At 51.6% G+C, this 27,740-nt stretch overlaps 1 protein-coding gene across 2 annotated transcripts; it reads left to right on the forward strand.

The window, feature by feature from the left end:
* Positions 1–27,043, forward strand: UACA (uveal autoantigen with coiled-coil domains and ankyrin repeats). Of its 2 annotated transcripts, XM_066328156.1 has the most exons (19): positions 1–117; positions 10,600–10,733; positions 11,211–11,299; positions 12,084–12,148; positions 12,948–13,005; positions 14,414–14,484; positions 14,570–14,676; positions 16,383–16,564; positions 17,010–17,047; positions 18,278–18,361; positions 19,044–19,151; positions 19,629–19,661; positions 20,155–20,253; positions 20,448–20,484; positions 21,252–21,304; positions 22,435–25,095; positions 25,666–25,818; positions 26,759–26,824; positions 26,931–27,043. In XM_066328156.1, the coding sequence occupies exons 1-19, from the start codon at positions 61–63 to the stop codon at positions 27,000–27,002; spliced, it is 4,167 nt and encodes a 1,388-aa protein (XP_066184253.1). In that variant the 5' UTR covers positions 1–60; the 3' UTR covers positions 27,003–27,043. The 2 variants fall into 2 exon arrangements, with proteins under 2 accessions (XP_066184253.1, XP_066184254.1); XM_066328157.1 differs by lacking the exon at positions 19,629–19,661.
* The last annotated feature ends 697 nt before the right edge of the window (positions 27,044–27,740 follow it).

Here is a 27,740-nt window from a genome sequence, read left to right on the forward strand (position 1 = left end):
GCGGCGGCGGGAGCGCGGAGGGGCCGGGGCCGGTGCGCGCCCCCCGCCCGCGGCCGCGCCATGAAGAGCCTCAAGTCCCGGCTGAAGAAACATGAAGCGATCATCGGGGGCAGCGCGGTGAGTGCCGGGGCAGGACCCCCGCGGGTTCCTGGAGTGGGGCAGAGCGCGGGGATCGTGGTTCCTGGAGCGGGGCAGAACACGAGGGTCCCGGTTCGTGAGGTGGGGTGGGGCAGAGCACGGGGGAATCGCGGTTCCTGGGGCAGAGCACGGGGCTCCCGGGGCTCCCGGGGCTCCCTGGGGCACGGAGGATTGCGGCGGCTCGGGGCGCTGGGCTGGGCTGGAGGAGCGGGGCTGAGCGCTCCCTCAGCCGCCCCCGGCCTCTCGGAGCTCCGGGCCGCTCACCGCCGCCTCTCGGCTGTCTCCTGCCTCCGGGAATTAACACATTTTCCCCTCGGGAGCCCGCCCGTGTGCGGGGCACGGCAGGAGCGGGCTCCGCGCTGGGGATTCCTGTGGCCCTTGGGAAGGAGAGTTCCCTCGGGAAGAGGGCAGAGAGCTCTCCGAGGCATTGCTGGTTCATCCCGCCGGGAATGCCGAGCTGGGGCAGGCACAGCCTCTGCCAACGCACCTTTGTGATGCGGCACTTGTCTGCGTTTCTTGTCCGGCTACCAAAATTTAGGCTGGTTTTAGCTGGCTTTAACCGGCTTTCTTGGTCTTTATTTTTACTTCGTCCACCCCTGCGGATGAGTTTTGTTGAGGAAGGAGGAGGTGTTTGTGACTGGAGAAAAGCCGCGTTCGGAAGCTGCTCTTGGCGCTCAGTGATCTTTCATTGTGCCCGTTCAGTGAGTGTCTCCCCGGGACCATCCCGGGCTCCTCTGCCCGTGCCACAGCGGGACGGCGAGCTGAAAAATGCCCTTTATCAGCTGTCCTTGGAGACCTCAGCCAGCTCGGACATCGTCCTGCGCGATTCCCTTGGGCCTGGAGGTGTGTGTCCGTGCCGGTGGCAGCCCGTGGGGAGGAGCACGGAGCTCCCGGCAGGTGACAGCTCCGGGATCCGCGGGGCTCGGCGCTGATTCACGAGGCTGCTATGAGCCTTTGTCGTGTGTGGGCTGGCGCTGCTCGCCGTTCATTACTTGTCCTGTGCTTTAGAGCTGTTTGTTATGCTCAAATTAGCCCCGGTGATTAAATTCAAACAGAGACTGACAGCACCTGTGTTTGGTTTTGGGCAGACGTGGAGGTTTTTCGCTTCCAGTAAACCTTCTCTCTCTCTTCGCAGGAAGGTTTGAGCCGTCTTAATACCTTCGAGAGCTGAAGTTACTCTAAAACACGCGAAGGGAAATTGCTTTCAGCGGGATCCTGTAAAAACAGGGATTTTTGTCCGTAGCAAACTTACTTCCCCCGTTTATTGCCTAGTTTGGTTATGCGATCACTCCACCCTCTCATCAAACAGGACCTTTTCATCCTCTCTGGGGTCAGCTCCATCCCCCGGGCGGTGGGTGTTGGAGGGGGCTCTCTGTTCTCCTGCTGGGAAGGAGGGAAGGGGCTGGGAGCCCTGCCAGCGGCTGCTTTAGAGATCCTGCTTGAAAGGAGCTTCTCTGCTGGAGAAACCTCATCCCTCTCTCCTCTCCCCACCCAGGCTTATTTCCTGGGGGGTGCAGAGAAACATAATCCAGCCTGCTTTGGGGAGTTTTCTTCCAGGTGAAGCTCCCTTCTGATGGGGATCTGTTGGGAATGGCTTTACTACTGATTTGTGATGGAGGGAAGCCACCAAAAGCTGCAGCAGCAGAAAGTAAAAACCACCTTAGTTATTACCAATCCCACCATTATGCTGAATGCTGTGCCTGAGAGTGGAATTACCTGGTTTTGCCAACTCCAGCTGGCTGGTGGTGCTTGGAAAATGATCTGAGCAGCCTGTCCAGTGCTCTGCATAGTGAGACAAATGCCTGTCGTGGGCAGCAGGGCAGGCTGGAAACTTGGATGTGGGCTCCTGTGGGGCACGAAGGTCAGAGGAGGTGCCTCATTCACCAGCAGTGACAAGAAAGATCTTAATTAACGTACTCAATCCCACTGGCTGCTGAGATTCCAGAGTACACCCTGACCCTATCAATGTGTGTTTGGGACCTGGGCTGTGGTAAGGGAATGTGTTCTTCCAGCAGGGTCAGGACCTGGCTCTGTACCAGTGAGGTTCTCAGGGGCTGGTCTCTCTCGAGGAGCTGCTTTGGGCAGGGTTGGTTTGTGGTTCTGCAGATGGACTGTCCTGGTGGGTTCTGACTGTGGCCTCTGCAGGGGAAAAGGCACCTGAATTTTGCTGTAACTCTGGGGGAACAGCTGGGGAGGGGCTCTGCTCAGCCTCGGGTGTGTTACCTCCTCAGGTGGCCTTGAACCTCGCTGTCCCTTTGTGATTTAGGGAAGGGGCACCTGGAGTTCCTGGGAAATGTGGGTTCCTGGGGCTCCTCTGAGCAGAGCTGGAGCTGCCTCCTGAGCTGTGGGATCCCCACGGATCAGGAACCACCGGCACTGCTGGGAATGGGCAGATACAAAACTGTGTGAAGGCTCCTACCAATCCTTTCTCCTCTGGGAAAAGTGGTGCTGGCTTTTGTTTAATTAAGAGAAACCAACCCTGCCGTGTAATTAGCGGAAAGCCTTGTGCAAGGAACAAAGGGACACCTGAGCACTTGCCCTGGTATGATGAGCTGTGATTATTAAATGAATACCTGAGCAAGCTCTGGAGTTAGTGACAGCTGAGCTTGTCCAAGGTCGTGTCAACACTCCTGTCCCCGTGGATGCTGCCCCGCTCTGTTAAATGGATGAGTTTTCCTCTGGGAAAGGAGTGGAGCTTTGTGGGGTGACCCAATGCACCTTTAAACATCTGCTTCTGCCCTGTCAGCAGCAGAGAGAGCAGGTACCACCTCCTCTCCTGGGCTGACCCATTCTGGTGTGGGAGTGAAGGATGCTGCTCGACTCTAATTCACCAGCAGCACCTTCCTGTGGGCTGTGCAGCAGCATAAATGTTAGCAGTGATTTGTAGCCCCAGTGTGCTGTGGAATGCACATTAGTAGCTGAAAGGGCGAAGTGAAAAATAGGTGTTTGGTAGCTTAATTTGAACCCTGTAAAGATTGAAGATCATTTCCAGAGGAAGAAGCTGCTGCTGCTGGGGGCACACCGGAGTTTGTGCACGGCCAAGAGCTGGGTGTTGTTGTGTCCTGCCTGTGCCAGGGCACAGAGCAGTTTGTCAGCCAGGCTGATCCCAGTGCCCTGACCCAGCAGCAGGATTTTCCCAGCGCTGCTGCTCTTGGCTGCAGCAGTTCTGTCCCTTCCCTCCTCCCCGGGGCACCCTGAGGTGACTTTGCTGTGGCATCCCCAGGCACTGCAGCCACAGCACTGTAATATTCCAGTGGCATTCCTGGCCTGGCTGGGGCTGTTCCTTGGAGCATGTTTGGTTCCAGGAAGCTTTATTCAGGCTCGTGTTAGTGTGTTTGTTCTTGGGGAAAAAAAACAAAACAACCCTCTTTGTGATTCATTTGCATTTAATTAACTGGAATTAGAGCTCGCTTGTGTGGTGTTTGGGGTGAGGCTGGAGAAACACAACGGGCAGTTTGTGGTGCAGCCTGTTTACAGGTGCATTGTAATTTTCAGGCTCCGTAGAAAGGAGTGTTAAGGCTTTATCGCTTTGGAACGTAGCAATTAAAAATATTTGAAAGAGTGGAGGTTCAGTAGGGGCCTGGGAGTTCAACACCCTGAGCTGATTTGCAGATATAATTACACATTATTATAATTACGGATAAGCTCTGTGCGTATCTGTTTGGAGTTCACACGACCTTTTGTGTGAAAGCAACTTCTGGAGTACTTTGTCAGTATTTAAACATTAATATTAGCAAGCACATGCTTGAACATCTGAGGCTGATTCCTGTTTTTATCCCTGACTGGTGACTGGCCAGGGCTGGGATTTGTTCCCGCGTGCTGGATGCAGCAGTCACATCAGCTTTCATCACCCCGGACATTTCCTGATGCTTTGATAAATGGAAGCACACAAATCGATGAAGCCTTGCCTGAGAGCTCAGAAATTCCAGCTCCTGCTGTTCCTGAAGTCCCGAGGAGGCAGGAGCTGTGCTGCTCCCACTGGCAGCTGGACTCTGACCCCGCTCCTGCTTCTCCCTGTTTAAAGGGGAAACGTTTCTCCTGGGCGCCCGTGGGGTGAAGGCAGGCTGCAGCAGGAGCTCCCTTTCCCCGGGAGGTGTGATGCTGTTTGCGGGTGTGGCTCTGGCCCCGGGTACCACGAGGTGTCCTTAGCAGAGTTTGGGGATGCCCCTGTTTTGTCACCCCTTCTGCTGCTGTCCAGGTCAGGCTGCGCCTCAGGGCTGCTGATCAATAAAACTGCTCTGCAGTTGTGTGTTGGTCCTGAGACGTGAGAAAGTTGTTTCACAACAAACCTGGGACTGTTTCTGATCCTTGGAGCAGGCTTTGCCTCCTGCTGGGCTCGTGGAGAATCCTTTGGCACTTGCAGTGTAGCCTCTGGGCTCCTGTGGCTGGTGCTGTGGATTTTCCCCTGGCACAGCCTGGAAAAGAGAAAGAGTCCTGCTGCTGCGAGGGACCTGTTGATTTTGAGAGGGTTTTGTGACACCTAGCACACCTAGAAGTCGATTTGAATTGTTTCTTGATAATTAATAAATTGATGTTGATTGATATGCTGACGTGGGAGGAAAATGCCTCCAGAATAGGGTAAAATGAGGCATGTTTGTGAGGAGATGGAGTTGTTTGCTTTGAGCTGTTCCTTAGGCCACTGTCACCTGCACAGGTGACATTTAAACCCCAGGTGAGTTGTTGGCAGGAGTGTTCTCAGCACGACACCAGAGCAGCCCTGGGGGAACTGCAGGTTTTGATCCCGGTTTGGACTGAGCCTTGCCCACTTGGTGGCATTCAATGGCTTTTTTATTCCGGAGGATTTCTGGTGAATGAGGTGGTAACACAAAGTGCTGCCTGTGGGGAGGTGAAACAAGAAGCCTGTGTTCAGGCTGTGTCTGGTTTTCCCTTGCTCAGACTAAACCCCACTGCAGCCTCACTCCTGCACTCTGACACTCCAAAGCGTTTGCACGTGGAGACAGACGTTTCCTGGGAAGTGACATGTGCCTGTAAAACAGAAAATGCCATTTCTGCTTGCCCCAGTGGGGTTTAACCCGGTGTGTGCAGTGTTTTTTCAGACAGGTAAGCCAAATTCTGCAGGAGACGTGGGTTTGGTGAAGTGCCCTTACACTGCAGGGGAAGCTGCGCCTGGGGAAGAGTTTTAAAACCCAGTTTTCTAATCTAACTCCCCCTTCCATTCTGTCTGTGCAGTTTTCAAGGCAATCAAAGTACTTCCAAAGCGTTTGTCACTTTGTGCCATTGAAAGGGCAGGGTGTGTCTGTCTGCTCCTTGGTTCTGATGACAAATGTACTCTGCCCTCTGGAGAAAGAGCAGGGACACAAAGTGGGGCCTGGTGGATGTGTGAGCCTGGCTCTGGAAGAGGGGGTTTGGGCTGGATGTTGGGAGGAAATTCCTCCCTGGGAGGGTGTGGAGAGGCTGGATGGAATTCCCAGATTTGCTGTGGCTGCTCCATCCCTGGCAGTGCCCAGGGCCAGGTTTGGCATTGGGGGCAGCCTGGGACAGTGGGAGGTGTCCCTGCCATGGCTGGGGTGGCACTGGATGGGCTTTAAATCCCTTCCACCCACTCCTGGGGCTCTGTGAAGGGCCACTGAGAGTGTGTGAGCTGTGCTGTGCTGGTGCTGGCAGTGTCACCAGAGCTCTTTGCTCTCCTGTGTGCTTATGTCACCCGCTAATGGCATTACAGGGACAATGTCCCTGCTGGGGACAGGAGCTGGGCTCACTTTCACAGCTTTAGCCCAGCTCACTGTGAAGGGCTTAGGAGCTGCTTTGGGTTACAGCTGGTATTTCTGAGCTGGGGTAGGTGAGCTTAGAGCTCATCCAGTGCCACCCCTGCCATGGCAGGGACACCTTCCACCATCCCAGGGAGCTCCAAACCCCGGTGTCCAGCCTGGCCTTGGGCATTCCAGGGATCCAGGGGCAGCCCTGGGCACCCTGTGCCAGGGCACCCGCCCTCAAAGGGAAGAATTTCCTCCAAACCAACCTAAAGCTCCTCTGTTTCTGTGAGAGGCCGTTGGCCCTTGTCCTGTCTCCCCCTGCTCTGAACTGGTACAATTTCTTAGCAGAGGGTGCTGAGGATGCTCAAAGCTCACCTGGATTTGGGGAATAACTGAGGAAATCAGTTCTTTCAGCGCAGGCTGAGCTTAGGGAGACAGGTGCTCTGTGCCAACACAGAATGGGCAACATCAGCCTTGGCCACCTCCTGTGGTGTGGAGGGTGGTGAAACACCTCCAGAGATCTGCACTGCTGGGGTCTGGTGATGTTCCTGGTCTTAATTCTGGAAATAAAGCCTGAATTAGGCTGTACACTTTGGTTACTCTAAAGAGCACGTTTTAATTGGTGCCTTTGAGCTCTCAGGGTTCAGCTGCCTTGGAGAGGATTTAATCCACAGGGTTTGGAGCTGGGCCGTGGCTCCTGAAGCTGCTCTGAGCCTGGCTGGAGCTGGGCAGGGCTGGGGAATGTGGTTCAGCAGTCCCAAATCTTGTGGCCAGGGCTGTCCCAGGAGGATGTGCAGCACAAAGGGGCTGCAGGGTGAGTGCAGCTCACCAGGCATGAGGAGTGTTTGCAGGCAGAAGGAGACAAGGAAAACCTTTGGGATGAATACTGTGGAGAAGACTGTACACCTGGAAGCCACAGTCTTACCTACATTTCTCACCAGACTGATTTTGGTGGAGTTTTGCTGCTGCTGCCACTCGGGAGGTGTATTTATTCCCCCTCCCAAAAAATAGCCATTTTTAGCTTGAGGAGACAGACTCGGTTGTGGTCAGAAGACAAGACAGTCAGTGCACTTTTTTGGAGTGGCTTTGTCACATGGATGCTAATTGCAGAGAGGTCTTGGAACATTCTTTGGGGAATGTTGGTGCTGTGGGGCAAAGGCTGGTGCTCACACAGGGGGTGGGGGACAGTTCAGAACTCACTGGGAGGGAGAGAATTTGCCCAAATGCGAGTGATTTTGAAATTCTCTGCTGAGAGGAGCCATTTATTGGGTTATTTGTGGCCTCTGCTGTGTGTCCTCCAGGGTGTGTGTGTAAGTGGTTTTCCTGGCCCCGGACCAGGTTTCTCTCCTGCAGACAAAACAGAGCCTTGCTTGTCTTGTTGACCTACTCCTCTAAATATGGCACTTGGGAGATCTCCATTTAAATTTAAAACTTGTGAAAGGGGATTCTCCCTCTCCCTCCTGTTAATCATTGCGCTGTCTATTGAATGTTTTCACAGCCTCCGTGACTCCTCTCCTTTCACATGTTGGGAGACAGACTGGCAGCAGCAGTAAGCTGAAACCAGCTTTTATTCAGGAAGGGTTTCAGCGCTGTAAAAGGAGAATTTTTTTTTTTTTTAAAAGCAGAGGCATGTGTGTTTTCTAATTTCAAACGGGTTACGTTCCTGTCAAAATAGGATCCCGCATTCCATCTGCTGCGCGCTTGTAGCCGCCTGAAGTCTGAGTCTGGCTGCGGCTCCCACGGCGCTGGGGAAACGGGGGAAAAAATGACTGCTGGGAGTATTTCAGTGCTGGGGTTTTCTTAGCCGTGACCTCCGTGGGGAGGTGCGTGGCCAGGGCTGCTATTCCAGAGCCATCTCTGGCCGTCTGCGGGGCTGGGGACGTGCCTGTCCCCTGAGGTCACCCAGCGCACCGTGACTCAGGGCACGGGCACGCCCGGAATGTATTAATAGCCGTGGTTTTCTATCGCCTCGTGCCGTATCAGAAAACACATCGGGCTGCTCAGAGTGCCTGTGGCTTGCTTACAGGGCCCGGGGCTCTGGGTGATATTCCCCGGAGCTCTGTCCGTCTGTCCGTCTGTCCCGCGCTGACCGCGGCCTTGGCCGGGCTCCGGGCCCTGGGCTCCCCTGGCCGGCCACCAGTCCCAGAGTTATGAATGCTGAGGATGATGCTGAAGATGGGGAGAAGACCCTCGGGGAGCCGAGCTAAGTGAAGGATGGAGCAGGAGGAGCACCGTTCCTCGCCGTGAGCTCCTGGGACGGGACAGGACCAACTGCTCCCGGCAGCTGAGTTCAGCATGATTTGTTGGTTCTCCTGTGCTGCCAGAGACACAGTAGGTATCACGGCTCTGCAGCTTTAGCTGAGGTTTCTTAGCCTGGCAGTGATTCACAGCAGAGGTGTGAAAGCTTGGATGGTGCAAATGTGGTGTAGTGCTTCTGTCTGGTTAGGGAGTGTTGTATCTCCTTAGCAACTCCTCCTGCGAGGAGTTTTCCCTCGGTGTGAAATGCGTTTGTTAAATATATAATTATTTGATCGTGGAAGGGTTTGGGTTGGAAGGGTTCTTAAAGCTCATCCCATTCCACCCCTGCCCTGGCAGGGCCACCTCCCACTGTCCCAGGTGCTCCAAACCCCAGTGTCCAGCCTGGGCTGGAACATTTCCAGGGATCAGGGGCACCCTGTGCCAGCCCTGCCCACCCTGCCAGGAACAATTCCTGCCCCAGATCCCATCCAGCCCTGCCCTGGGCACTGGGAGCCATTCCCTGTCCCTCCATCCCCTTTTAAACTCAGCACCCCACAGGCCGTGGATACAAACTACTGAAGTGTCGGGTTTTTTGAAGGAATGCTTCTATTAATCTGAACTTTGATGAAACGGGAGCGAGGACTGGCTGGGGGAGGATTTTCTGTACATTTGGGTGAGTTGTGCTGGCAGGTATCAGCTGCACAGGTACAGCCCAGCAATCCCACCCCAAGGTGAGATGTCTGTCCTGGATGGGAAGGTGCCAGGAGAATTTCGGGAGCTGGATGCACGAAGAGTCTCTAGGGTGTTTGACATGAGAAGCTGAGCCTTGCGGGAGGAGGTGGCTGTGCAGGGCAGCCTGGCCAGGCTGAGCAGGGACATGGCTCTGGTGATGTCACCGGTGCAGTGACTCCGGCCAGGCTGCCTTGGCTTTCAGGCTAATGGATGTGTTAATTGATCGATGAGTCAGTGCAGCACCTCAGCCCGGCAGCGCTGGTGCTAATTTCATTAGGGCTCTATTTTTGTGACTCCTGTCACTCCTAGCAGGGTTGGATTGGGTTAGCTGCTGCTAAGCCTTCGTGATTACTGTAATCTTGTTTATTGTGGGAAAGCAGAGTGAAGACAATCCCCCGCGGGTGTTAGGGCTGGGAGGGCCCTGCACAGGGAGGGTCACCTGGGGCAGGTGACACACAGTGGCCAGGTGGCTTGGGATGTCTCAGAGGGGGACAATCCAGTCCTCCCTGGGCTCTGCCCCTCTGTGGGAAGAAGCTCCTCCTCACGTCGAGGTGGAAATTCTGGTATTTTAGTTTCTGGCCATTGCTTCTTGTCCTGGGTCCCACTGAACAGTGTGGGATCGTGCTCTGACACGCCTTGGAGGTATTTGTGTGGATTGCTGGGGTCCCCTCTGTCTCCTCTGATCGTGAGTGCAGCTCCCTTTTACAAATCACTGCAGATGCACGTGGTGGATTTTTGGGGTTGTGCTTTTTTTGTGTGCCCTCTTTTGCCTCAACAACCCCTGGGCTGGGGTTATCTGGTTCAATGCTCTTTATTTTGTGAGGGATTTCTGACCCACAGTGAAAAGTAACTTCATGCACCCACAGGCTGCTTGTGTCTCACCCTTACCAGAAAATTCTGTTGCTGTGCAGAGTTGGATTTGAATGTAATACTCCTATTTTGGGGTGTAATACTCCTATTTTTGGGTGTAATACTCCTATTTTTGGGTGTAATACTCCTATTTTTGGGTATAATACTCCTTTGGAAGCCTTGTTCTTCTGTTAAAAGCTCCTTGAGTCTCAGTGTCCAGCCTGGATGAGTGGTTTCTGTCCCAGACCAGTTTCCTGAAAAGCCCCGAGCCATTCAGAGGGCTGCTTTGGCAGGGAAGAGAACAAACTCTGCATTTTGGGATGGGAGGCTTGGCCTGGGGCCTGACATTCTGAGTTTGAAGTAAACAGGAGAGGAGTGGGGGTGATGACTGTCTGGGGCTGGATGAGGGGTGGGCTATTTATAACTGACTTGGGCTTTCTCTGCCCTCCACAGTGCTCTGGGAATTAAAGGCACTTCAAAACTATCAACTTGGAATTTTTCCTTCTGCAGCTCAGTGGATGTTCTTCCCTTGGGTATCACCCTTAGCTCATTTGTGACCCACTGAACAGTCTGGCACAGCCAGGAAAAGCCACGTCCTGGGGCCTGTTTTTAGAGCACCCGTTTGTTGGAATGTGAAAACTGAACAAAGACACACTGAAACAGAGTGAGGAAAACCAAAGCTTGATCCTAAAGGTCTCCGTTTGTTGGAATATGAAAACTGAACAAAGACACACTGAAACAGAGTGAGGAAAACCAAAGTTTGATCCTAAAGGTCTCCTTTAGGACCAAAAGTGGCTGAACCAGGCTCTCTCTGCACATTTAACACCAACAATGAGGCTGTTTGTAGGCCAAGGTGGATTTTCCTGTGTCCCAGCCCTTGGGGGATCCACGGTGCTCCATAACCTCACACCTCTGCTCTGTCTCACAGGTGAACCCAGACTGGAACAAGTACGATGACAGGCTGATGAAGGCAGCTGAAAGGGGAGATGTGGAGAAGGTTTCATCCATCCTGGCCAAGAAAGGGGTCAATCCCACCAAGCTGGATGTGGAGGGCAGATCCGCGTAAGTGACTGCCAGAGCTCTGGGGATTCCAGTGGTGAGAAGCTGCTGAAAGTCTTTCTCCTGCTGCTCTAGAAGCCTTTTTGAGCACAGAAAGCTGTGTAATACCTCACCTGAATCTGGCTTTGCTAAGCTGGAATCCAGCTGGCTGGAGTGGGGAAAGTCTCAATCCATCTTCACTTCCAAAGTGAAGATCAGGGCGTGAAGACTTGCTCTTGCCAGGTTTGAATATTAAAGAGAAACTGAAACCCCACTGGTATTTTCACCTGGTTCACTGATCCAGGCCAATAATGATTGCTTCTCAAGAAAGTAGCCTTGTTCCTTGAAGTAATGTTTGCAGAACCCTTACCTTTGGCTGCTGTCCAGAGCTGGCCCCTGTAACACTTCCCTTACACAGCTCTTGGCTTTGCTGGCCAATATTGCCATTTTTCTGTAAAAACCAGCTGTGCCTAAGCAAGGTCTTATTCTCTCTTTTTTCAGATTCCATGTGGTGGCATCCAAGGGGAACCTGGACTGCTTGAACACCATCCTGGTGCACGGAGTTGATATCACAGCCACTGATGCTGCAGGTGGGTTTCCTCACAGGCCCAGGGGCAGCCTGAAAATGCTCTCATTCAAGCTGGCTTTCATTCTGGAATAAAGTTTAGCTGAACCACAGGACAGCTCTTCCTTCTTCCTGTAGCTGGCAAAAAGGGAATTATTCGTGTGATTTGTTGCTGGTCTTGAGGAAACTGGCTGTGTCCTGGAATTCATGAATGCAGCAGGACGTGAGGGGTGTGGGTTTGTGCTGCTGTAATTGTGTTTATAACGTGCTGCAGACTCACTGGAGAGATCAGCATTTCTGGGTGAGAAGAACAGGGTGAGAAGAGGTTTAAATGAACCTGAGGTGAGGCTTCAGATGTTTGTGTGCCCAGCTGAGCCTCAGGAACCCAGGGTTCATCTGGACCTTCCAGGTTTCCTTGTGTGGCAGCAGAGTTTGTGGAAGAGACAGTTAAAAACACGTGGTGATTTTCAGCTTGTTACCTGAGCATTTAATAGGTTTAATATGAAGCTGAAAACCAGAAAACTGACAGAGATAACTTGGCCTCCTCCTCTTCTGGGCGAGTTTATGTATTAAATCCTTGTGTGGAGTCACAGATGCAGTATTTTGGGGACTAATTTCAGGAATGACCTCTGACCCTTGACTGAAGATTCTCTAGAATAGGAGAAGGCTGTAACAAAGTGAGATGCAGACAGGAGCTGTCACTTACAGCACAGAGACACCTGCAGGGACTGGAGGGGACTGTTGTTCCTAAAGTGGGAATATTCCCCAGGAATTCAGTGAGGCCCTGAGCTGCTGTTCTCTGTTTCCAGGCAGGAACGCCCTGCATTTGGCTGCCAAGTATGGCCACGCTCTGTGCTTGCAGAAGCTCCTGCAGGTAAGAAAATGCAGCTTGTCTCTTACACCTCTTGTGTTCAGGGGGGGAAAAGGTGGCTTTAAATGCACTGATACCCAAAACTGGGATGTGGGATTTCTTTCTGAAAAAATCGGGTTCTTTTTTAAAAATGAGAGTCGTGGAGGGAATGACTTTTTAAATACCAGGTAGGGACTGAAAGAGAGCTAAAATAAAGAATTTTTTTTTTTAATCTTTTCATAGACTGTCAAATCAAATTGTAGATGGTGCTTCTTGAAGAAGATGGGGCTGAGTGTATTTTCAAGCCTGCTGTTCCCTGTCTGAGTGCAGTTTAGGAACAGTAACACTGGCTGCTCCAGAGCAGTGTTTGCTTCAAAAGCAAAAAGGCATTTAAAGCCACAGACTCTCCTTAATGAAACAGTGTTGGAGAGTTGTCTTAGGTTTGTGTGATGTTTGTTTTTTCTTCATTTATTCTTGATCAGTGTATGCTCCTTTGAATTTTTGTTGTTTTTAATGTTTTTTTTAACTTTTACTTGATGCATGTCTCCATGCAGATATAAATGGCCTATTATCTGTGAAAAGTCTATGAATTGTGTCATTTCTGTGTACAGCCTGTCATTTGTTTTTTCACTGTGTGTGTTTAGACCCCTGAAGTGCACAGACCCACAGCTCTTTTTCCTGTCTGTCACTATATTTGTAGCTCCAAACTTGCATATTTTTTACTTAAATAATATTTTATTGCTTTAATTCAAACCTCAAAGCGCCTAAAGCTGTAAATGCAGCCTGGATTCTGATTGATAACTGGGATTATTTATTTTCACAGTACAATTGTCCAACAGAGAATGTGGATCTCCAGGGAAGAACTGCTCTTCATGATGCAGGTGAAGGGGTTTGCTTTGCTGGTAACTGTATGGAAATGAGGATTTAATTCATGGATTGACTTCCAGATGGGGTGAATTCTTCTCTTAATTTTGGTGACTGTAGTAAGAGAGAGGGGTTTTTATTGTCACGACGTTTGTCATCAATAATTAACTTAGCAGTCTTAGGGAGCATGGAGGAAAGGAAGTAGAGTGAAATCTTCAAGTATCAAGAGCAGAGTTTTAGGGGAGTGCTGAGAGAAGGTTTAAGACCCCTTTACTCTGGGTTTTCTGGCAGAGGGGAGGGTTTGGTGTCCTGTCTGGCTCAGGGGAGGGTTTGGTGTCCTGTCTGGCACAGGGGAGGGTTTGGTGTCCTGTCTGGCACAGGGAGGGTTTGGTGTCCTGTCTGGCACAGGAGAGGGTTTGGTGTCCTGTCTGGCACAGGAGGGTTTGGTGTCCTGTCTGGCACAGAGGGTTTGGTGTCCTGTCTGGCACAGAGGGTTTGGTGTCCTGTCTGGCACAGGAGGGTTTGGTGTCCTGTCTGGCACAGAGGGTTTGGTGTCCTGTCTGGCAGAGGAAGGTTTGGTGTCCTGTCTGGCACAGGGGAGGGTTTGGTGTCCTGTCTGGCACAGGGGAGGGTTTGGTGTCCTGTCTGGCAGAGGAAGGTTTGGTGTCCTGTCTGGCACAGGGAGGGTTTGGTGTCCTGTCTGGCAGAGGAAGGTTTGGTGTCCTGTCTGGCACAGAGGGTTTGGTGTCCTGTCTGGCACAGAGGGTTTGGTGTCCTGTCTGGCACAGGGGAGGGTTTGGTGTCCTGTCTGGCAGAGGAAGGTTTGGTGTCCTGTCTGGCACAGGAGGGTTTGGTGTCCTGTCTGGCACAGAGGGTTTGGTGTCCTGTCTGGCACAGGGCAGGGTTTGGTGTCCTGTCTGGCACAGGGAGGGTTTGGTGTCCTGTCTGGCACAGGAGGGTTTGGTGTCCTGTCTGGCACAGGGAGGGTTTGGTGTCCTGTCTGGCAGAGGAAGGTTTGGTGTCCTGTCTGGCACAGGGAGGGTTTGGTGTCCTGTCTGGCACAGAGGGTTTGGTGTCCTGTCTGGCACAGGGCAGGTTTGGGTGTCCTGTCTGGCACAGGAGGGTTTGGTGTCTGGTCTGGCACAGGGGAGGGTTTGGTGTCCTGTCTGGCACAGGGGAGGGTTTGATGTCCTGTCTGGCACAGGGGAGGGTTTGGTTCTTTGTCTGGCACAGGAAGGTTTGGTTTCTTTGGGTGCCTTGTGTGTTGTGAGTGCTGAGCCCCGCAGCCTGGTCAGGATCTGTGTCTAACTGAGCCGTGGGAGCTCTGGTGGGGCAGACAGAGGCAGATTGTGACCCCAGGAGCCCCCCAGGCTGCTCCCCTGCCCTCCCTGCAGTCAGAGTCAGCTCCCTCCCTGCTGTCCCCAGCCATGTCCGACTGCTCCGCCAGCATCCAGCTGCTCTGCGACCACGGCGCCGCTGTCAACTCCAAGGACGGGGTAAGGAGCTGCCCTCCTCCTCCTCCTGCTGCTGCTGCTGCACAGCCCCTGCTGGGCTCCCTCACGCTGTCCCCTGTGTCCCCAGGACGGCAGGACCCCCCTGGTGCTGGCCACCCAGATGTGCCGCCCCGCGCTCTGCCAGCTGCTCATTGACAGGGGCGCCGACGTCAATGCCAGGGACAAGCAGAGCAGGTGAGGGGAGGATCTGCTGTGCCCAGAGCTCCTGCAGGGCTTTGCTGGAGTGCCTGCTGCCCCTTGGCAGGGTAAATGTGCCAAGTGTGGGGGGAAGAGGGCCTGGGGTTTGGGTCAGAAGTGGATCTGCCAGTTCAGCGCTGCAGATAAACCTGGCCTCGTCTCCTGCTTGCGTCCAGAATATCCCCAGGCTTCTTCTTGGACCTGCACCTGGTTGGTTGAAGGTCCAAAGCAGCCTTTGGGATCAATGTGCACAATGGGCCATGGCAGAAATGCTGCTCTGGCAAGAAGTCCTGAGTCCATTGGAGCTCCCAAGGTGACCTTGAGCTGTTTATTCCAGGGGTTAGGGAGGAGAATTCTGTTTGGAGCTGCTGCTTCTGCCAGTTCTTTCTTGGAGAATTCCTCCCTGACATGAGGCTGCCGTGGGTCAGAGCCTGGCTACTCACCCTGCAGTCCTGCAGCTGGGAAGGGTTTGGGGAAGCACTGCCAGGGCCCCCAGGCACCCCCTCTGCAAACCTTGTCTAAACTCCTTGCCTGGTGTTTGTTGTGTCTGTTGAGATGTGTATCTGGCAGAGGAAACCAAAGCCATGGGAGTTCTCCAAACACTGGGTGCCTTTCAAAGGCAGCACATCCGTGCTGCTTTCATGGAAATACTGCTGTTACCCTGGGTTTGTTTGCTTTTCCACAAATATTTAAACACTGCCTGAGTGACTTTTGAAAGCTGTTTCCTCTGTGGACAGAGGGAAGGTGGCTTGGCTGGAGTTTCTGTGATTAGGAATGGATGGAGAGGAGCTTTGTGGCTGGAGTTTCTGTGATGAGCTCTATGGCTGATGCTCTGTGGAATCCCATCTCTCCCCCTCCCATGCCATCTCTCTCCATCCCGTGCCATCTCTCTCCATCCCGTGCCATCTCTCTCCATCCCGTGCCATCTCTCTCTCCCTGTGCCATCTCTCTCTCCCCATCCCATGCCATCTCTCCCTCCCCATCCCGTGCCATCTCTCTCCCCATCCCGTGCCATCTCTCCCCATCCCGTGCCATCTCTCCCTCCCCATCCCGTGCCATCTCTCCCTCCCCATCCCGTGCCATCTCTCCCTCCCCATCCCATGCCATCTCTCTCTCCCCATCCCATGCCATCTCTCTCTCCCCATCCCGTGCCATCTCTCCCCATCCCATGCCATCTCTCCCCATGCCATGCCATCTCTCTCTCCCTGTGCCATCTCTCCCTGCCCATCCCATGCCATCTCTCCCCATCCCATGCCATCTCTCTCCCTGCCCATCCCATCCCATCTCTCTCTCCCCGTGCCATCTCTCTCCCTGCCCATCCCGTGCCATCTCTCCCTCCCCATCCCATCTCTCTCTGCCCATGCTATGCCATCTCTCCCTCCCCATCCCATCCCATCTCTCCCTCCCCATCCCATGCCATCTCTCTCTCCCCATCCCGTGCCATCTCTCTCTCCCCATCCCATCCCGTGCCATCTCTCTCTCCCTGTGCCATCTCTCTCCCCCCATGCCATCCCATGCCATCTCTCCCCATCCCATGCCATCTCTCTCCCCCCATGCCATGCCATGCCATGCCATCTCTCCCCATCCCATGCCATCTCTCTCTCCCCATGCCATGCCATCTCTCTCCCCATGCCATCCCATGCCATCTCTCCCCATGCCATGCCATGCCATCTCTGCCCATGCCATCTCTCTGCCCCTCCCAGGACTGCCCTGATGCTGGGCTGTGAGTATGGCTGCAAGGATGCCGTGCAGGTGTTGCTCAGGAATGGGGCTGATGTTGCCCTGACCGATGGCCTTGGGCACGACTGCGCTTACTACGCCAGGATTGGGGACAATATCGACATCTTGGCTTTAATCAGAGCGGCTCTGGAGGACTCCAGCAGAGGTAGGAGGAACTACAGCACCTTCCTTGGGCTGGAGGTGTGTCCTCAGCCCCTGGGTCTCCAGGAGATCTTTTGGAGGGCAGCTGTGCTCCTGTGACCACTGAGGTCACAAACTGCCTGTTTGGGAGGGAAAAGTTTTTGGGGTTGCTGGCTGTAGTGCCTTGAGGGTTTAACAGTACTGATCATGGGAGTTATTTACCCTTGTTTATAGAAATCGCCTTTATTTTGTAGAAATTAATTTTTATTTTATATTTATAATTTATTTTATTTTATAGAAAAACCCTCGTGGATGTTTCCATGTTTTATTAATTGGGGGTGTGGTGAGCTGTTTTCTGAAATGCCCTCCCAGGGTGGGAAGGGGACAGAATGAGCTGAATGTGTGGTGGTGTTGTATAAATCTGAATGAAATGCCTTTTGTGACTGGCTGGTTTTGTGGTGCTTTTTTAGGAAGAGACAGCGTGAAGAGAGGGCAGGCTGAGCAGAAGGTAATTTCTGGGGCCCTTTGTCACTGGGGTGTTGGGAGGGGGTGTCACATTATTCTTTTTTCTGACCTGGAGATGAGGTAACTGAGAGGTGTGTTAAAAGCTCTAATTCCATTTTCAGTCTCCTGTGAAGGGTGAGACACTACAGATGTAACAATTCACACCATCACAATCAGCAGCCAAACTATTTCCCAATTACAATCCATTATAAGTGTTTCTTGGCCTGTCAGCTTTTGCCACAGGATGCTGTAAATGCTTTAAAGCCAATTATCTAAAATCACTCGTCCTAAGTCCTAATACACCTTTCATAATTCTGTTTCTCCAAAGTTTCTAGCCTTATTTACAAAACCATCCCGAAAAAATTGCTTCCAGTTCCATTTCTCTCTCCACAATGTCCATCCTATTCCAGTTCCATTTCTCTCTCCACAATGTCCATCCTATTCCAGTTCCATTTCTCTCTCCACAATGTCCATCCTATTCCAGTTCCATTTCTCTCTCCACAATGTCCATCCTATTCCAGTTCCATTTCTCTCTCCACAATGTCCATCCTATTCCAGTTCCATTTCTCTCTCCACAATGTCCATCCTATTCCAGTTCCATTTCTCTCTCCACAATGTCCATCCTATTCCAGTTCCATTTCTCTCTCCACAATGTCCATCCTATTCCAGTTCCATTTCTCTCTCCACAATGTCCATCCCATTCCATTTCCAGTTCCATATCTCTCTCCACAATGTCCATCCTATTCCATTTCCAGTTCCAGTTCTCTCTCCACAATGTCCATCCCATTCCATTTCCAGTTCCAGTTCTCTCTCCACAATGTCCATCCCATTCCATTTCCAGTTCCAGTTCTCTCTCCACAATGTCCATCCTATTCCAGTTCCCTGTTTCTCTCTCCACAATGTCCATCCTATTCCAGTTCCATTTCTCTCTCCACAATGTCCATCCCATTCCATTTCCAGTTCCACCTCTCTCTCCACAATGTCCATCCTATTCCAGTTCCATTTCCATTTCTCTCTCCACAATGTCCATCCCATTCCATGGCATTTCCAAGGCAGCATTCCTTATCTCCAAGTTTGCACACAGATGCACATTATGTTAGCCCTCTGTCAGACTTCCAAAACTCCCTACAAACCCATTTTCCCCCTGGGGATGGTTTGTTGGGTGCCCCATGTCCCTGGGGAGGGCTGGGATGGGCACAGGGGCTGCAGGAATCTTCTCCTGCTGCACTCACAGGTCACCAGCGTGTCCCAGAAGTGGGCCCGGGGCTATGGAGCACAGGAGGAGCTGCGAGTGTTCCAGAAGGAGCCCAGCACTCAGGTGGGTAGGGAGGATCCTGAGGATTCCCCCTGGGATAATGAGCCACGGGCACTAAGGACAAGCTGAGCTGCTAATGAGCACTAATGAGCCCATCAGCACAGGTCGTGTGTTGCTGTTTACTTAAAAGCCTAATTGCGTGACATGGAGTGTGGCAATTAGGCAGATGAACTGTAAACTTCTTCAGTAAAAATAAAAAAAAAAAAAAAACTGCACTTTTTTGAGTGATAAATAATTGGAAGTGTCCCTGTCTTAACCTTTCCTACCTCTTAACCTTCTGCCTCTGCAGTAAAATCAGTCACAAATGAGGAAGATTGCTTTTTTTAACATTCTCCAGAGACGCATGTTTGTGTCATACTAAAAATAATCAGTGTCATAATTGTTCTACTAACCAGCATTCATTTTCATTCATTTCCCCATGTCCTTGCAGTTTTCAAAGGGCAAGGCAGGGCTCAGAGTCCTCAGGAGCTGTTCAATCAGTTGCCTCAGAGTCTTTACCCTTCCCAATGTGTGTGCAGTGTGGGGAGCTCTTTATTTAGTTTTATTTTTTTTTTTTAATTTCATCTTTTACTTTTAAGGACTTCAATCAGTTGCCTCAGAGTCTTTACCTTTCCCAATGTGTGTGCAGTGTGGGGAGCTCTTTATTTAGTTTTATTTTGTTTTAATTTCATCTTTTACTTCTAAGGACCTGGAGTTGGAAAACCAGGATCTGAAGGATCGAGTGAGAGAAGTGCAGGAGGAGCAGAGGATGCTGCTGGACACCATCAGCGGGTTACAGCTGCAGCTGAGTGAGGTAAACCAGCACTTGGAACAGCTGGAAATGTGGGACAACCACCTGGTGGTGCCAGGAAAACACCTGGGGTGAGGATGTGGTGTCCATTGCTTTCCTGGGGATTACTGCAGTGCGTGTCACTCACCTTCTGCTGGAAATTTAAAATTTAAATTTTAAATTTAAAATAAATAAAAAACCCAAATTTTAAACGTTAATTAAAAAAAAATCCCTCTTTTTGGAAGTCTTAAGTAGGACCAGTGGAAAGAAAATATAAGGAGGATTTTTTGTTGGATTTTTGCTTTGTGGAGGCTGTTTCTTTGCTGCATTTTTGCAGAGGTACATTTATGCAGCTTCTCTTAAATGTAGCCCATGGACAGAAATAATATTTCTTAGTGCAGTCACTGGCTTGTCTGAACTCCTGTTTTAAGTATTTTCTTTAAAACATCATTGAGAAAATGATTGGGGGGGGATTTTTTTTCTTTTTTGTTATTTTTGCAGGAGCAAGTGTTGGCAGATGATCTTGAGAATGAGGTAGGATGTGTCACAGGACTGGGGAGCAGGGGAAGCAGCTCTCTCTTTTATTTCCTCTGCACTTTTAAATGCATAAAAGCTACCTAAAAATGCCAGATTTATCAACTGCTGTGGATCAGTTTGTGCAGCCCCACAGCATTTCTGTAAGCACAAATAATTGCCATTCCCGTGGCTCCTTTAAAGCGCACTTAGGATTTTCAGCACACTGATAATATTAAGGATCTCTGTAGTGACTCTCAGCAATGCAAGACTAACAAATATGAATTAATTAAACAGTAGCAGCTTCTATTGGTGCCTGTTCTTGACTCATTCTTCAAGACTCCTCCTGTAGAGGAGCAGTCTTGAAGGAGAGCTCCAGAAGGAAAAAAATTAGGGATTCTTTTGGTGCTGGTCTTGGTTGAAGTTCTGTCTAAACTCCTTAAAAAGTTACTTGAGGTTTTACAAACCTGTCCATTCCTGTGGCTTTGGCTATGTGGCACTCCTTCTCTTTCAGAAAGATGAGTTGAAGAAAATCCTGAGTACCAAGGAAAAGCAGCAGGAAGAAAGTTTAAGGACTATTGAAGCTCTCAAAGCTAAACTCAAGTATTATGAAGTATGTTGAGTAATTTGAAATGGGATATGGCAATTGATATTTGCAATAGGAAATACTTCAGCGTTTTAAATTGCTGGAACTGTTGAATGGTTATCACATTGCAAAAGCTTTCCCTGCCCCTTCACCCCCTACTTCAACAGGGACCAGAAATTTGAAATGAATTTTCAGCTTTGCTTTTGTCTCTTTGATTTTAGGGTGACTCTGCAGGCTCTGGAGGGAACTTTGGAAACAGTAAGTACAGTTAATTGTTAGAGCTTGCTGTGCATGGTGCACTGTTAGAACACAGGGATAAAGGAAGGTTTTGGCCAACTCTTCCCATTGCTGCTCTGAGATACAGCCCTGAGCAGAGCTGTGCTTGTGGGAGCTGCTCAATCCCCCAGGAGTGCCTGGCCTTGGGAATCGTGCCTGGGGGCTCTGCTGTGTCCTGTGACATGAGAAATGGGCTGAGCAGGATCTGTGCTCCCCATGGAGCTGCCCTTGCCATCCTTCCCAGCTGAGCATCCTTCCCGAGGGGCAGCAGCTTGGGCACCTGTGTGAGGAAAAAAACCTGTTTGCAGGGACTGCAGCCTCCTGCAGCCAGCCCAGCTGCAGGCCTGCCTTGCACTTGTGTGACACGAGGGCTCTGGAGAGATTCAAGGGTGTTTGGAGTGTCTGGCTGCCTGGCAGGAGGAGCTGTGGGTGTGGAGTGCAGGGGATGCTCTCCCTGCTCTGCTCACGTGCAGACATGAGCTGGGCACGCTGCCAGCTCTGAGCCTTCTGCAGGACCAGAACCCAGCCTGCAAAACCACTTCTCTCCTCCTCCTTAGCAGGGCTTTGGCCAGCCTTCCTGTGGGGATTAATTAAGTAGAAGTTGTTTTAATGACAAGTACTTAAACGCCAGCCCTCAGCCTGGTGTGACCCCAGTGGCCAGAATAAAGCTGGGCAGGAAAATCAGTGTTCTTGTGATTGTGTTACTGTTTTTAACCAGAGCCTAAACACTGTTTGCTTTGTAAATCCAGGAAAAGAAGATTTATTACTTAAACAAGGCCAAGCATTTGCAGTGGAATCCCAGGTAATAAATATTTTACCACTGGAAGAACTCTGAGACAGTCGTGCTGGGAAAGCCAAACGTGCTTATAAATGAGTGTTCATTGAGCACTGCTTCTGAACACGCAGTTTTGAGGAATTCTTGCTTTTCCATGTTTATTTTTAACTGGGGGTGCCCTCTAGAGTCCTGCCTGTGACAGGACTGTAAATGCTGGCAACTGCTGGGTCTGTCATGGGCTCTCCTAAATGTGTTTTACACAGTCACTCTGTAAACTGGGGATTCATCTCCATCATGTTTTTCTGCTTTAAATTCAGCTAATATTTGAAGATTGCATTTTCCTGCCTGCTATATAATTCCCTGGCAGTTCTGTTTGATGGATATCAGCCTTTTAAAGCAACAATTTGGGTATAATAAGACAAGGTCCAGCAGAGCCTTGGGGGTGGAATGAGATGGTCTTTAAGGTCCCTTTCAACCCAAACCCTTCTGGAATTCCAAATTATTGCATTCCTCAGCCTTCTCAGCAAGAAGGGTTTGTTAACCACGGCATTCTCTGCTCTGATTGCTTATAAAATCATTTTCACACACTTGAGGGTTGGGAGCAATATCTTAATGAATTAAATTTGTTCTAGCAGATTAGTGATTCAATATGAGTGCAGAGCAAGGGGAGTGGAATTAATGCATTATACCTACAAACCCTCTAGGTTTTGATGGGATGTTGGGAAGGAATTGTTCCCTGGGAGGATGGGGAGGGGCTGGGATGGAATTCCCAGAGCAGCTGAGGCTGCCCCTGGATCCCTGGAATGTCCAAGGCGGGGTTGGAGCAGCCTGGGATGGTGGGAGGTGTCCCTGCCATGGCTGAGGTGGCACTGGATGGGCTTTAAGATCCCTTCCAACCTAACCCAGTCCACGGTTGGGAAGCAGTAATGTCGAGCTGTATCCACGATTTTTGCTGTTAAAAGCTGAAATGCCTGTTCTCTAATAGAGACAAGAATAACTTAGAGAAATAAAAATTAAAAAAAAATCTCTTGCACAAGGTACAAGTTATGCTCAGATCAACTGGATTTCAGTTCCATATTAAATAACAAGTTATAAACATGTGCCTGTGACCTGTGAGAGCTGAGAACTCTGATTTTTTTGTGCCAATTTCCTTTCAGTCCAGGTCCATGCTGAGACCCCTGGAGCTCTCCCTGCCCACCCAGTCACCCAGCTCAGAGAAGGAGACTTTGAAGAAGGAGCTGGAGAGCCTGAGGAGCAGCTTTGGGGCAGCCAAGGAGGAGATCAGCAAGCTGCAGAGGGAGCTGTCCCTGAAGGCCAGCGAGTGCAAAGCCCTGGCCTCCGAGTGCCAGAGGACCAAGGCTGAGTCCGACAGCCAGGTCAGGCAGCTGGAGGACGCCCTCAAGGACGTGCAGAAGAGGATGTTTGACTCCGAGGGCAAAGTGAAGCAGATGCAGAGCCACTTCCTGGCCCTGAAGGAGCACCTGGCCAACGAGGTGGCCTCGGGGAGCGCCAAGGCGACGGAGGAGCTCAAGGAGCAGCTCCGGGAGATGAAAACCAAATACGAGGGAGCCTCGGCCGAGGTGGGGAAACTGAGGAACCAGATCAAGCAGAACGAATTGCTGGTGGCGGAGTTCAGGAGCGACGAGGGGAGGCTGCTGGAGGAGAACAAAAGGTTGCAGAAGGAGCTGGTGAAGTCGGAGGCGGAGAGGGAGAAAAGGAGCAGGAATGTCACGGAGTTGGAAGGGCAGCTCAGGGAGACAGCAGCCAAACTGGCCCAGTCTGTGAGCGCAGAGAGGTTTGAGGGCGTGAAGAGCTCGCTGACAAACGAGCTGAATGAGAAGGCGAGGAGGCTAGCAGAGGTGGAGGGGGAGAGGGAGAAGCTGCAGGCAGAGGTGGTGCTTTTACAGAGCGAGTCTGAGAGCCAGAGAGCTCAGCTGGCACAGCTTGTGAGGCCAGAAGAGCTGGAGCAAATGAGGAGTGGGTTTGAGCAGAGGAAAGAGGAGCTGGGGAAGGCAATTTCCGAGCTGTCGCAGAAGAATGAGACGCTGCAGAAGGAACTTGAAAGATTGCAGGCTGATAACAAGGTGCTGAAGCAGCAAGTCCAAATGCTAAAAACTGAAATTAAAAACCAGAATGTGCCTTTAAAAATTCATGAGGAGCTGAAGAAAACAAACGATCTGGCTGTGGGTGACCTGACAAAAAAGCTTTTTGAAATAACAAAGAAGTACAATGAAAGCAAAGCAGAAGCTGAAAAGTTGCTGGCAGAGAAGAAGGACTTAAGTGAGAATATCAGCCACTTCCAAGCTGTGTACCTGTCTCCAGAGCAGCACAAGAAAGAGGTGGAAGCTTTAAAATCTAATGGGATGGAGCTTGAAAAGCAGCTTGCCGAGCTGCAGAAGAAATACGAGGAGGAGCAGGCGAAAGTGGGCAAACTGGAGACTGAGAACACGGGCTTGAGGGACAGCCTGAGGGATCAGTACGTGCTGGCCACCACGCACGAGGAGGTCAAAACTGTCCTCAACAGCACCCTGGAGAAGACCAACGGGGAGCTGTCAGAGCTGAAGGGCAAAATTGGAGAGATAAAGCAGGAGTTCCTGAGGGTAAATGAAGAAAACGGAGCTTTGAAAAACAAGGTGAAACTCTTACAGAACCAATTGCAAACGGAGTATATAAGTTTAAAGGATCACGAGACCACGGTAAATACTTTAAATAAAAGCGTGCAAGAGCTGCAGGAGAACAATGCTGCCATTAGGGCTGAGCACAAGAGGGGGCAGGACGAAATCTCCCAGTTGCACGCGGAAATTGAAGCCCAGAAGAAGGAACTGGACACAATTCAGGAGTGCATCAAGTCCAAATACGCGCCGGTGGCCTCCTTTGAGGACAGGGAGCAGAGCTTCGAGGCCACAGTGAAGGAGTTAAGGGCACAGCTGCAGGAGCAGCAGCAGAGGCGCCGAGAGAGCGAGGAGGAGGCCCAGAGGTGCAGAGAGGAGAACGAGAAGCTCAGGGCTGGGGTGCTGTCCATCCAGAAGGACCTGCAGCAGAACTACGTGCTGGCCGAGACGTCCCGGCGGCTGGAGCGCCTGTGCACCAGCGGGATGGAGGAGCTCAACCGGCAGCTGAGGGCTCTGCTCAGGAGGTGCACGGGGCAGGAGGGCCAGCAGGAGCAGCCCCCGGGCCAGCAGGTGCCCGCAGAGCAGGTGGAGGCCCTCAGGGAGGCTCTGGGCCGCACTGTGCAGGAGCTGCAGGAAGCCCTGAGCAGGAAGGAGGAACGCTACGACCGGGAAACGCTCCGGGTCGGGGAGCTGCAGCGGGAGCTGGATGAGCTCAGGGGCTCCTCGGTGCCTCTGGTGGAGTACAGGCAGCTGAAGGAAGCGCTGGAAGGAGAAATCAGCGCCGTCAAGTCCAGCCTGAAGGAGAAGGAGGCAGAAAGCCAAGCCAAGAGCCAGGAGGTGCTGAGGCTGCAGGCGGAGCTGCGGCTGAGCCAGCAGGCTCTGGCAGAGCTGCAGAGCCAGGAGGTGGTGGCCGTGGCAGAGTACAGCTCCATGAAGAGCTCCCTGGAGGCCCAGGTGAGCAGCATGGCCGGCCACTTGGCCAGCATGAGCCACAGGTACGAGCAGGCCTGCGAGGAGGCCGCGCTGGCCAGGAGGAGTGAGCTGTCCCTCAAGGACGAGAAGGAGCTGCTCCAGCTGCGGAGCTGCAGCATCGAGCAGGAGATCAAGGACCAGAAGGAAAGGTGTGACAAGTCACTGACAACCATCCTTGAGCTGCAGAAGAGGATCCAGGAGTCTGCCAAGCAGGTGGAAGCCAAGGACAACAAGGTGAGATCTGGGGTTTGTGCTCCCGTTGCTCTCAGCTCAGCACTCGGGGTCTGGGCTGCAGCTCCTGAGGTGCTCCAGCACCACTTTGTGCATCCCCAGGGCTGGCCCAGAGCAGCTCAAATCCTGATTTTACATTATACAAAGTTTTTTTCTAGTCCCTTACATGTTCTGGACATTGTGGAGTATTTAAATTCAGTTAAAGCTTCAGACTTGTGGAGATATCAGCTCCTCCTTCCACTGGGGCTGTGCTTATTGGGCATCTCTGACTTGCCTTCTGAAGGTTCACTGTTCTTCCTAGAAGTTAGACCTGGAAGATCCTTAGCTCCTCCCTTTTTTTCAGCCCCTCGTGTCCCTGCTGACCTGCAGGGTCTGTCCCCAGTGCCAAGGAGCACAGCAGGAACCAGCACATCAGGGAAGTCAAGTCCTCTCTTAGCAAACTGGCACAAAGACCCTTCAGTGCTTGCTGGGCTCCCTCAGACTTGACAGAACGTGAAAGAACAGTTTGCAGTGAGACATCCTTCCATGGTGTTTTCTGTGGGGTTTTATTTTTTTTTGTTTTTTTTTTTAAAGATAACAGAGCTGCTGAATGACGTGGAGCGGTTGAAGCAGGCTCTCAACGGCTTGTCCCAGCTGACATACACCACTGGGATCCCCTCCAAGAGGCACAACCAGCAGGTGGAACTGCTCCAGAGCCAAGTGAAAACACTCCAGCAGCAGCTGGCTGTAAGTGCTCACACAAGGTGTTGTCTGACGTGCAGTAGCATTGCTTAATTCCTTGTGTAAACAGGGAACTGTGGAAGTGCTGGAGCAGGGGTGGGACTGCAGCCTCACACTTCACAACGGCACTATCCAGGGCTTTGTTGGGCTTCTCCTTCCCTGAGTTCTTGCTTCTCTGTAGATTTTTTTTTTTCTGCTTTCCTCTTCAGTTTGAGTTGCAGCACTTGGCAGCTTTTCCAGATAAAGAGGATATGAGCGAAGTAGGAGAGCTGGTGCTTGTGGGACACTCTGCTGTAATCCTGCCAAGAGCATTTCTGCATGCAGGCTCACTCAGTCCTTACTGCCATCTAGTTTTTTTCTCACCTGGAAAGGGTGAGGTGGTAATTTCTCCGTGGCCTGGAGCTGTGCTCCTTTCCCTGCAAGCCCCGAGTGTGTTTTTTGTCCTGAAGCACTGGCAGAGCAGGGGACAAGTGCTGGGATTTTGTGCACACTCGTGTGGCCCCTGTGGCTTCAGTAAAGCTCATTGCTGAAGCTCTGTCTGAGCAAAGTGAGTTCTCTCCTCCTGCTCAGATTCACAAATACATTTTTCAGAGTATTTGCAGGGTTGGTTCTTACAAGGCAAAGTGTTCTAAAATGGAGTGGTTTTAACCAAATAGCTGCTGCTGGTGATGGAACAAGTGTGTAGGGCCAGGAGTTGGGCTTTGCTGGTCCTTTCCAGCTCAGGATTTTCTGTGATCTCAGCTCCTGGCTGGCTCTGGCAGTGACTATCACCAAAACAGCAGCCACTATTTTTCCTTGTTCAATGGAGGGGATAAAAACTAAAACCTGGGACTTCAGCTTTGGTCGGCGTGGCAGTGCCCCAAACCGAGTGCAGAGGGCTGGAAGGGGCAGGAGCAGGGGTTACAAAGGCGAGGAGTTCAGCTGGTGTCCCTGTTGTGTCCCCCAGGATGCCAAAAGGCAGCACCAGGAGGTGGTCTCGGTGTACCGCACTCACCTGCTCAGCGCCGTCCAGGTGAGGCCCAGGGACTGTCCCCCGGGGCTGGGAGGGGCTGGTGCTGCTCAGGGGAGGGTTCTCAGGCCCTGTGGCCGCTGTTTGTGACCCGTGTTTGCTCCCCCAGGGCCACATGGATGAGGATGTGCAGGCTGCCCTGCTGCAGATCATCAGGATGAGGCAGGGCTTGGTGTGCTGAGGTGCTGCTGTGCCCTGCTGACGCCCTGCAGGGTGGGGACACTGAGCTGGGTGACGCTGACAAAGCTGCAGGCACGACCTGCCAGTGCCAAACGCCTCTCAGAGCAAAGCATTTTCTTCTCGTGAAACACTAAAGCAGGGCTGGGGCGGTTCAGGCCTGACACTTTTGTCCTGAGTTAGGGAAAAAGGTATAGAAGCATCTTTTAAGACTGTCAAAATGATGACACGGAGGTTAAATGGTTTTGATGTCTGATTGACCACTTATTAAAGCAGGACCTGTAGCCAGAAGCTCCAGTTGATCCTTGAACTTGAACTCTCGTGGGATGGTTAAAAATAAACTGTGCAGAGGAGCGTGGCTGAGTGTTGTAGCTGTGCATGTCCCTTAATGATGAAGAGAAAGTGGCTCATTTGTCACACTGGCTGAGCAGGATGTGCTGTGACACACACAGGAAGGAGTTTCAGTGTCTCTTGTAACTTGGCTGGCCAAGTTACAGCCTTTATTTAATATATAAGCTTAAGATTTAGTGCCTTTGCTTCTACAGGACTGAAAAAAATCAGGTTTTTTTTCCATCCAAACACTAACACTCCCCCCAAACTGCTCCTGAGTGCTCCAATCCTGGTCCTGCAGGCTGGAAGAGGGGGCTGGAGTGGCCTGGTTTGGGGAGCAGCAGCTGGATCCCAGTGCCAGGGTCCTGCTGCAGTTGCCTTCCTCCTCAGGGTGGGGCTGAGCAGCTCCTTG

The sequence above is a fragment of the Sylvia atricapilla genome, chromosome 13, assembly GCF_009819655.1.
Source record: "Sylvia atricapilla isolate bSylAtr1 chromosome 13, bSylAtr1.pri, whole genome shotgun sequence".
Lineage (NCBI taxonomy): Eukaryota > Metazoa > Chordata > Aves > Passeriformes > Sylviidae > Sylvia > Sylvia atricapilla.

Bases quoted from the DNA above. Each gene is read 5' to 3' on its own strand.
- UACA (XM_066328156.1), top strand. From the start codon at position 61: ATGAAGAGCCTCAAGTCCCGGCTGAAGAAACATGAAGCGATCATCGGG. The intron at 10,734-11,210 runs GTAAGTGACTGC...CTCTTTTTTCAG, and splicing joins GATGTGGAGGGCAGATCCGC to ATTCCATGTGGTGGCATCCA. The intron at 21,305-22,434 runs GTAATAAATATT...ATTTCCTTTCAG, and splicing joins CATTTGCAGTGGAATCCCAG to TCCAGGTCCATGCTGAGACC.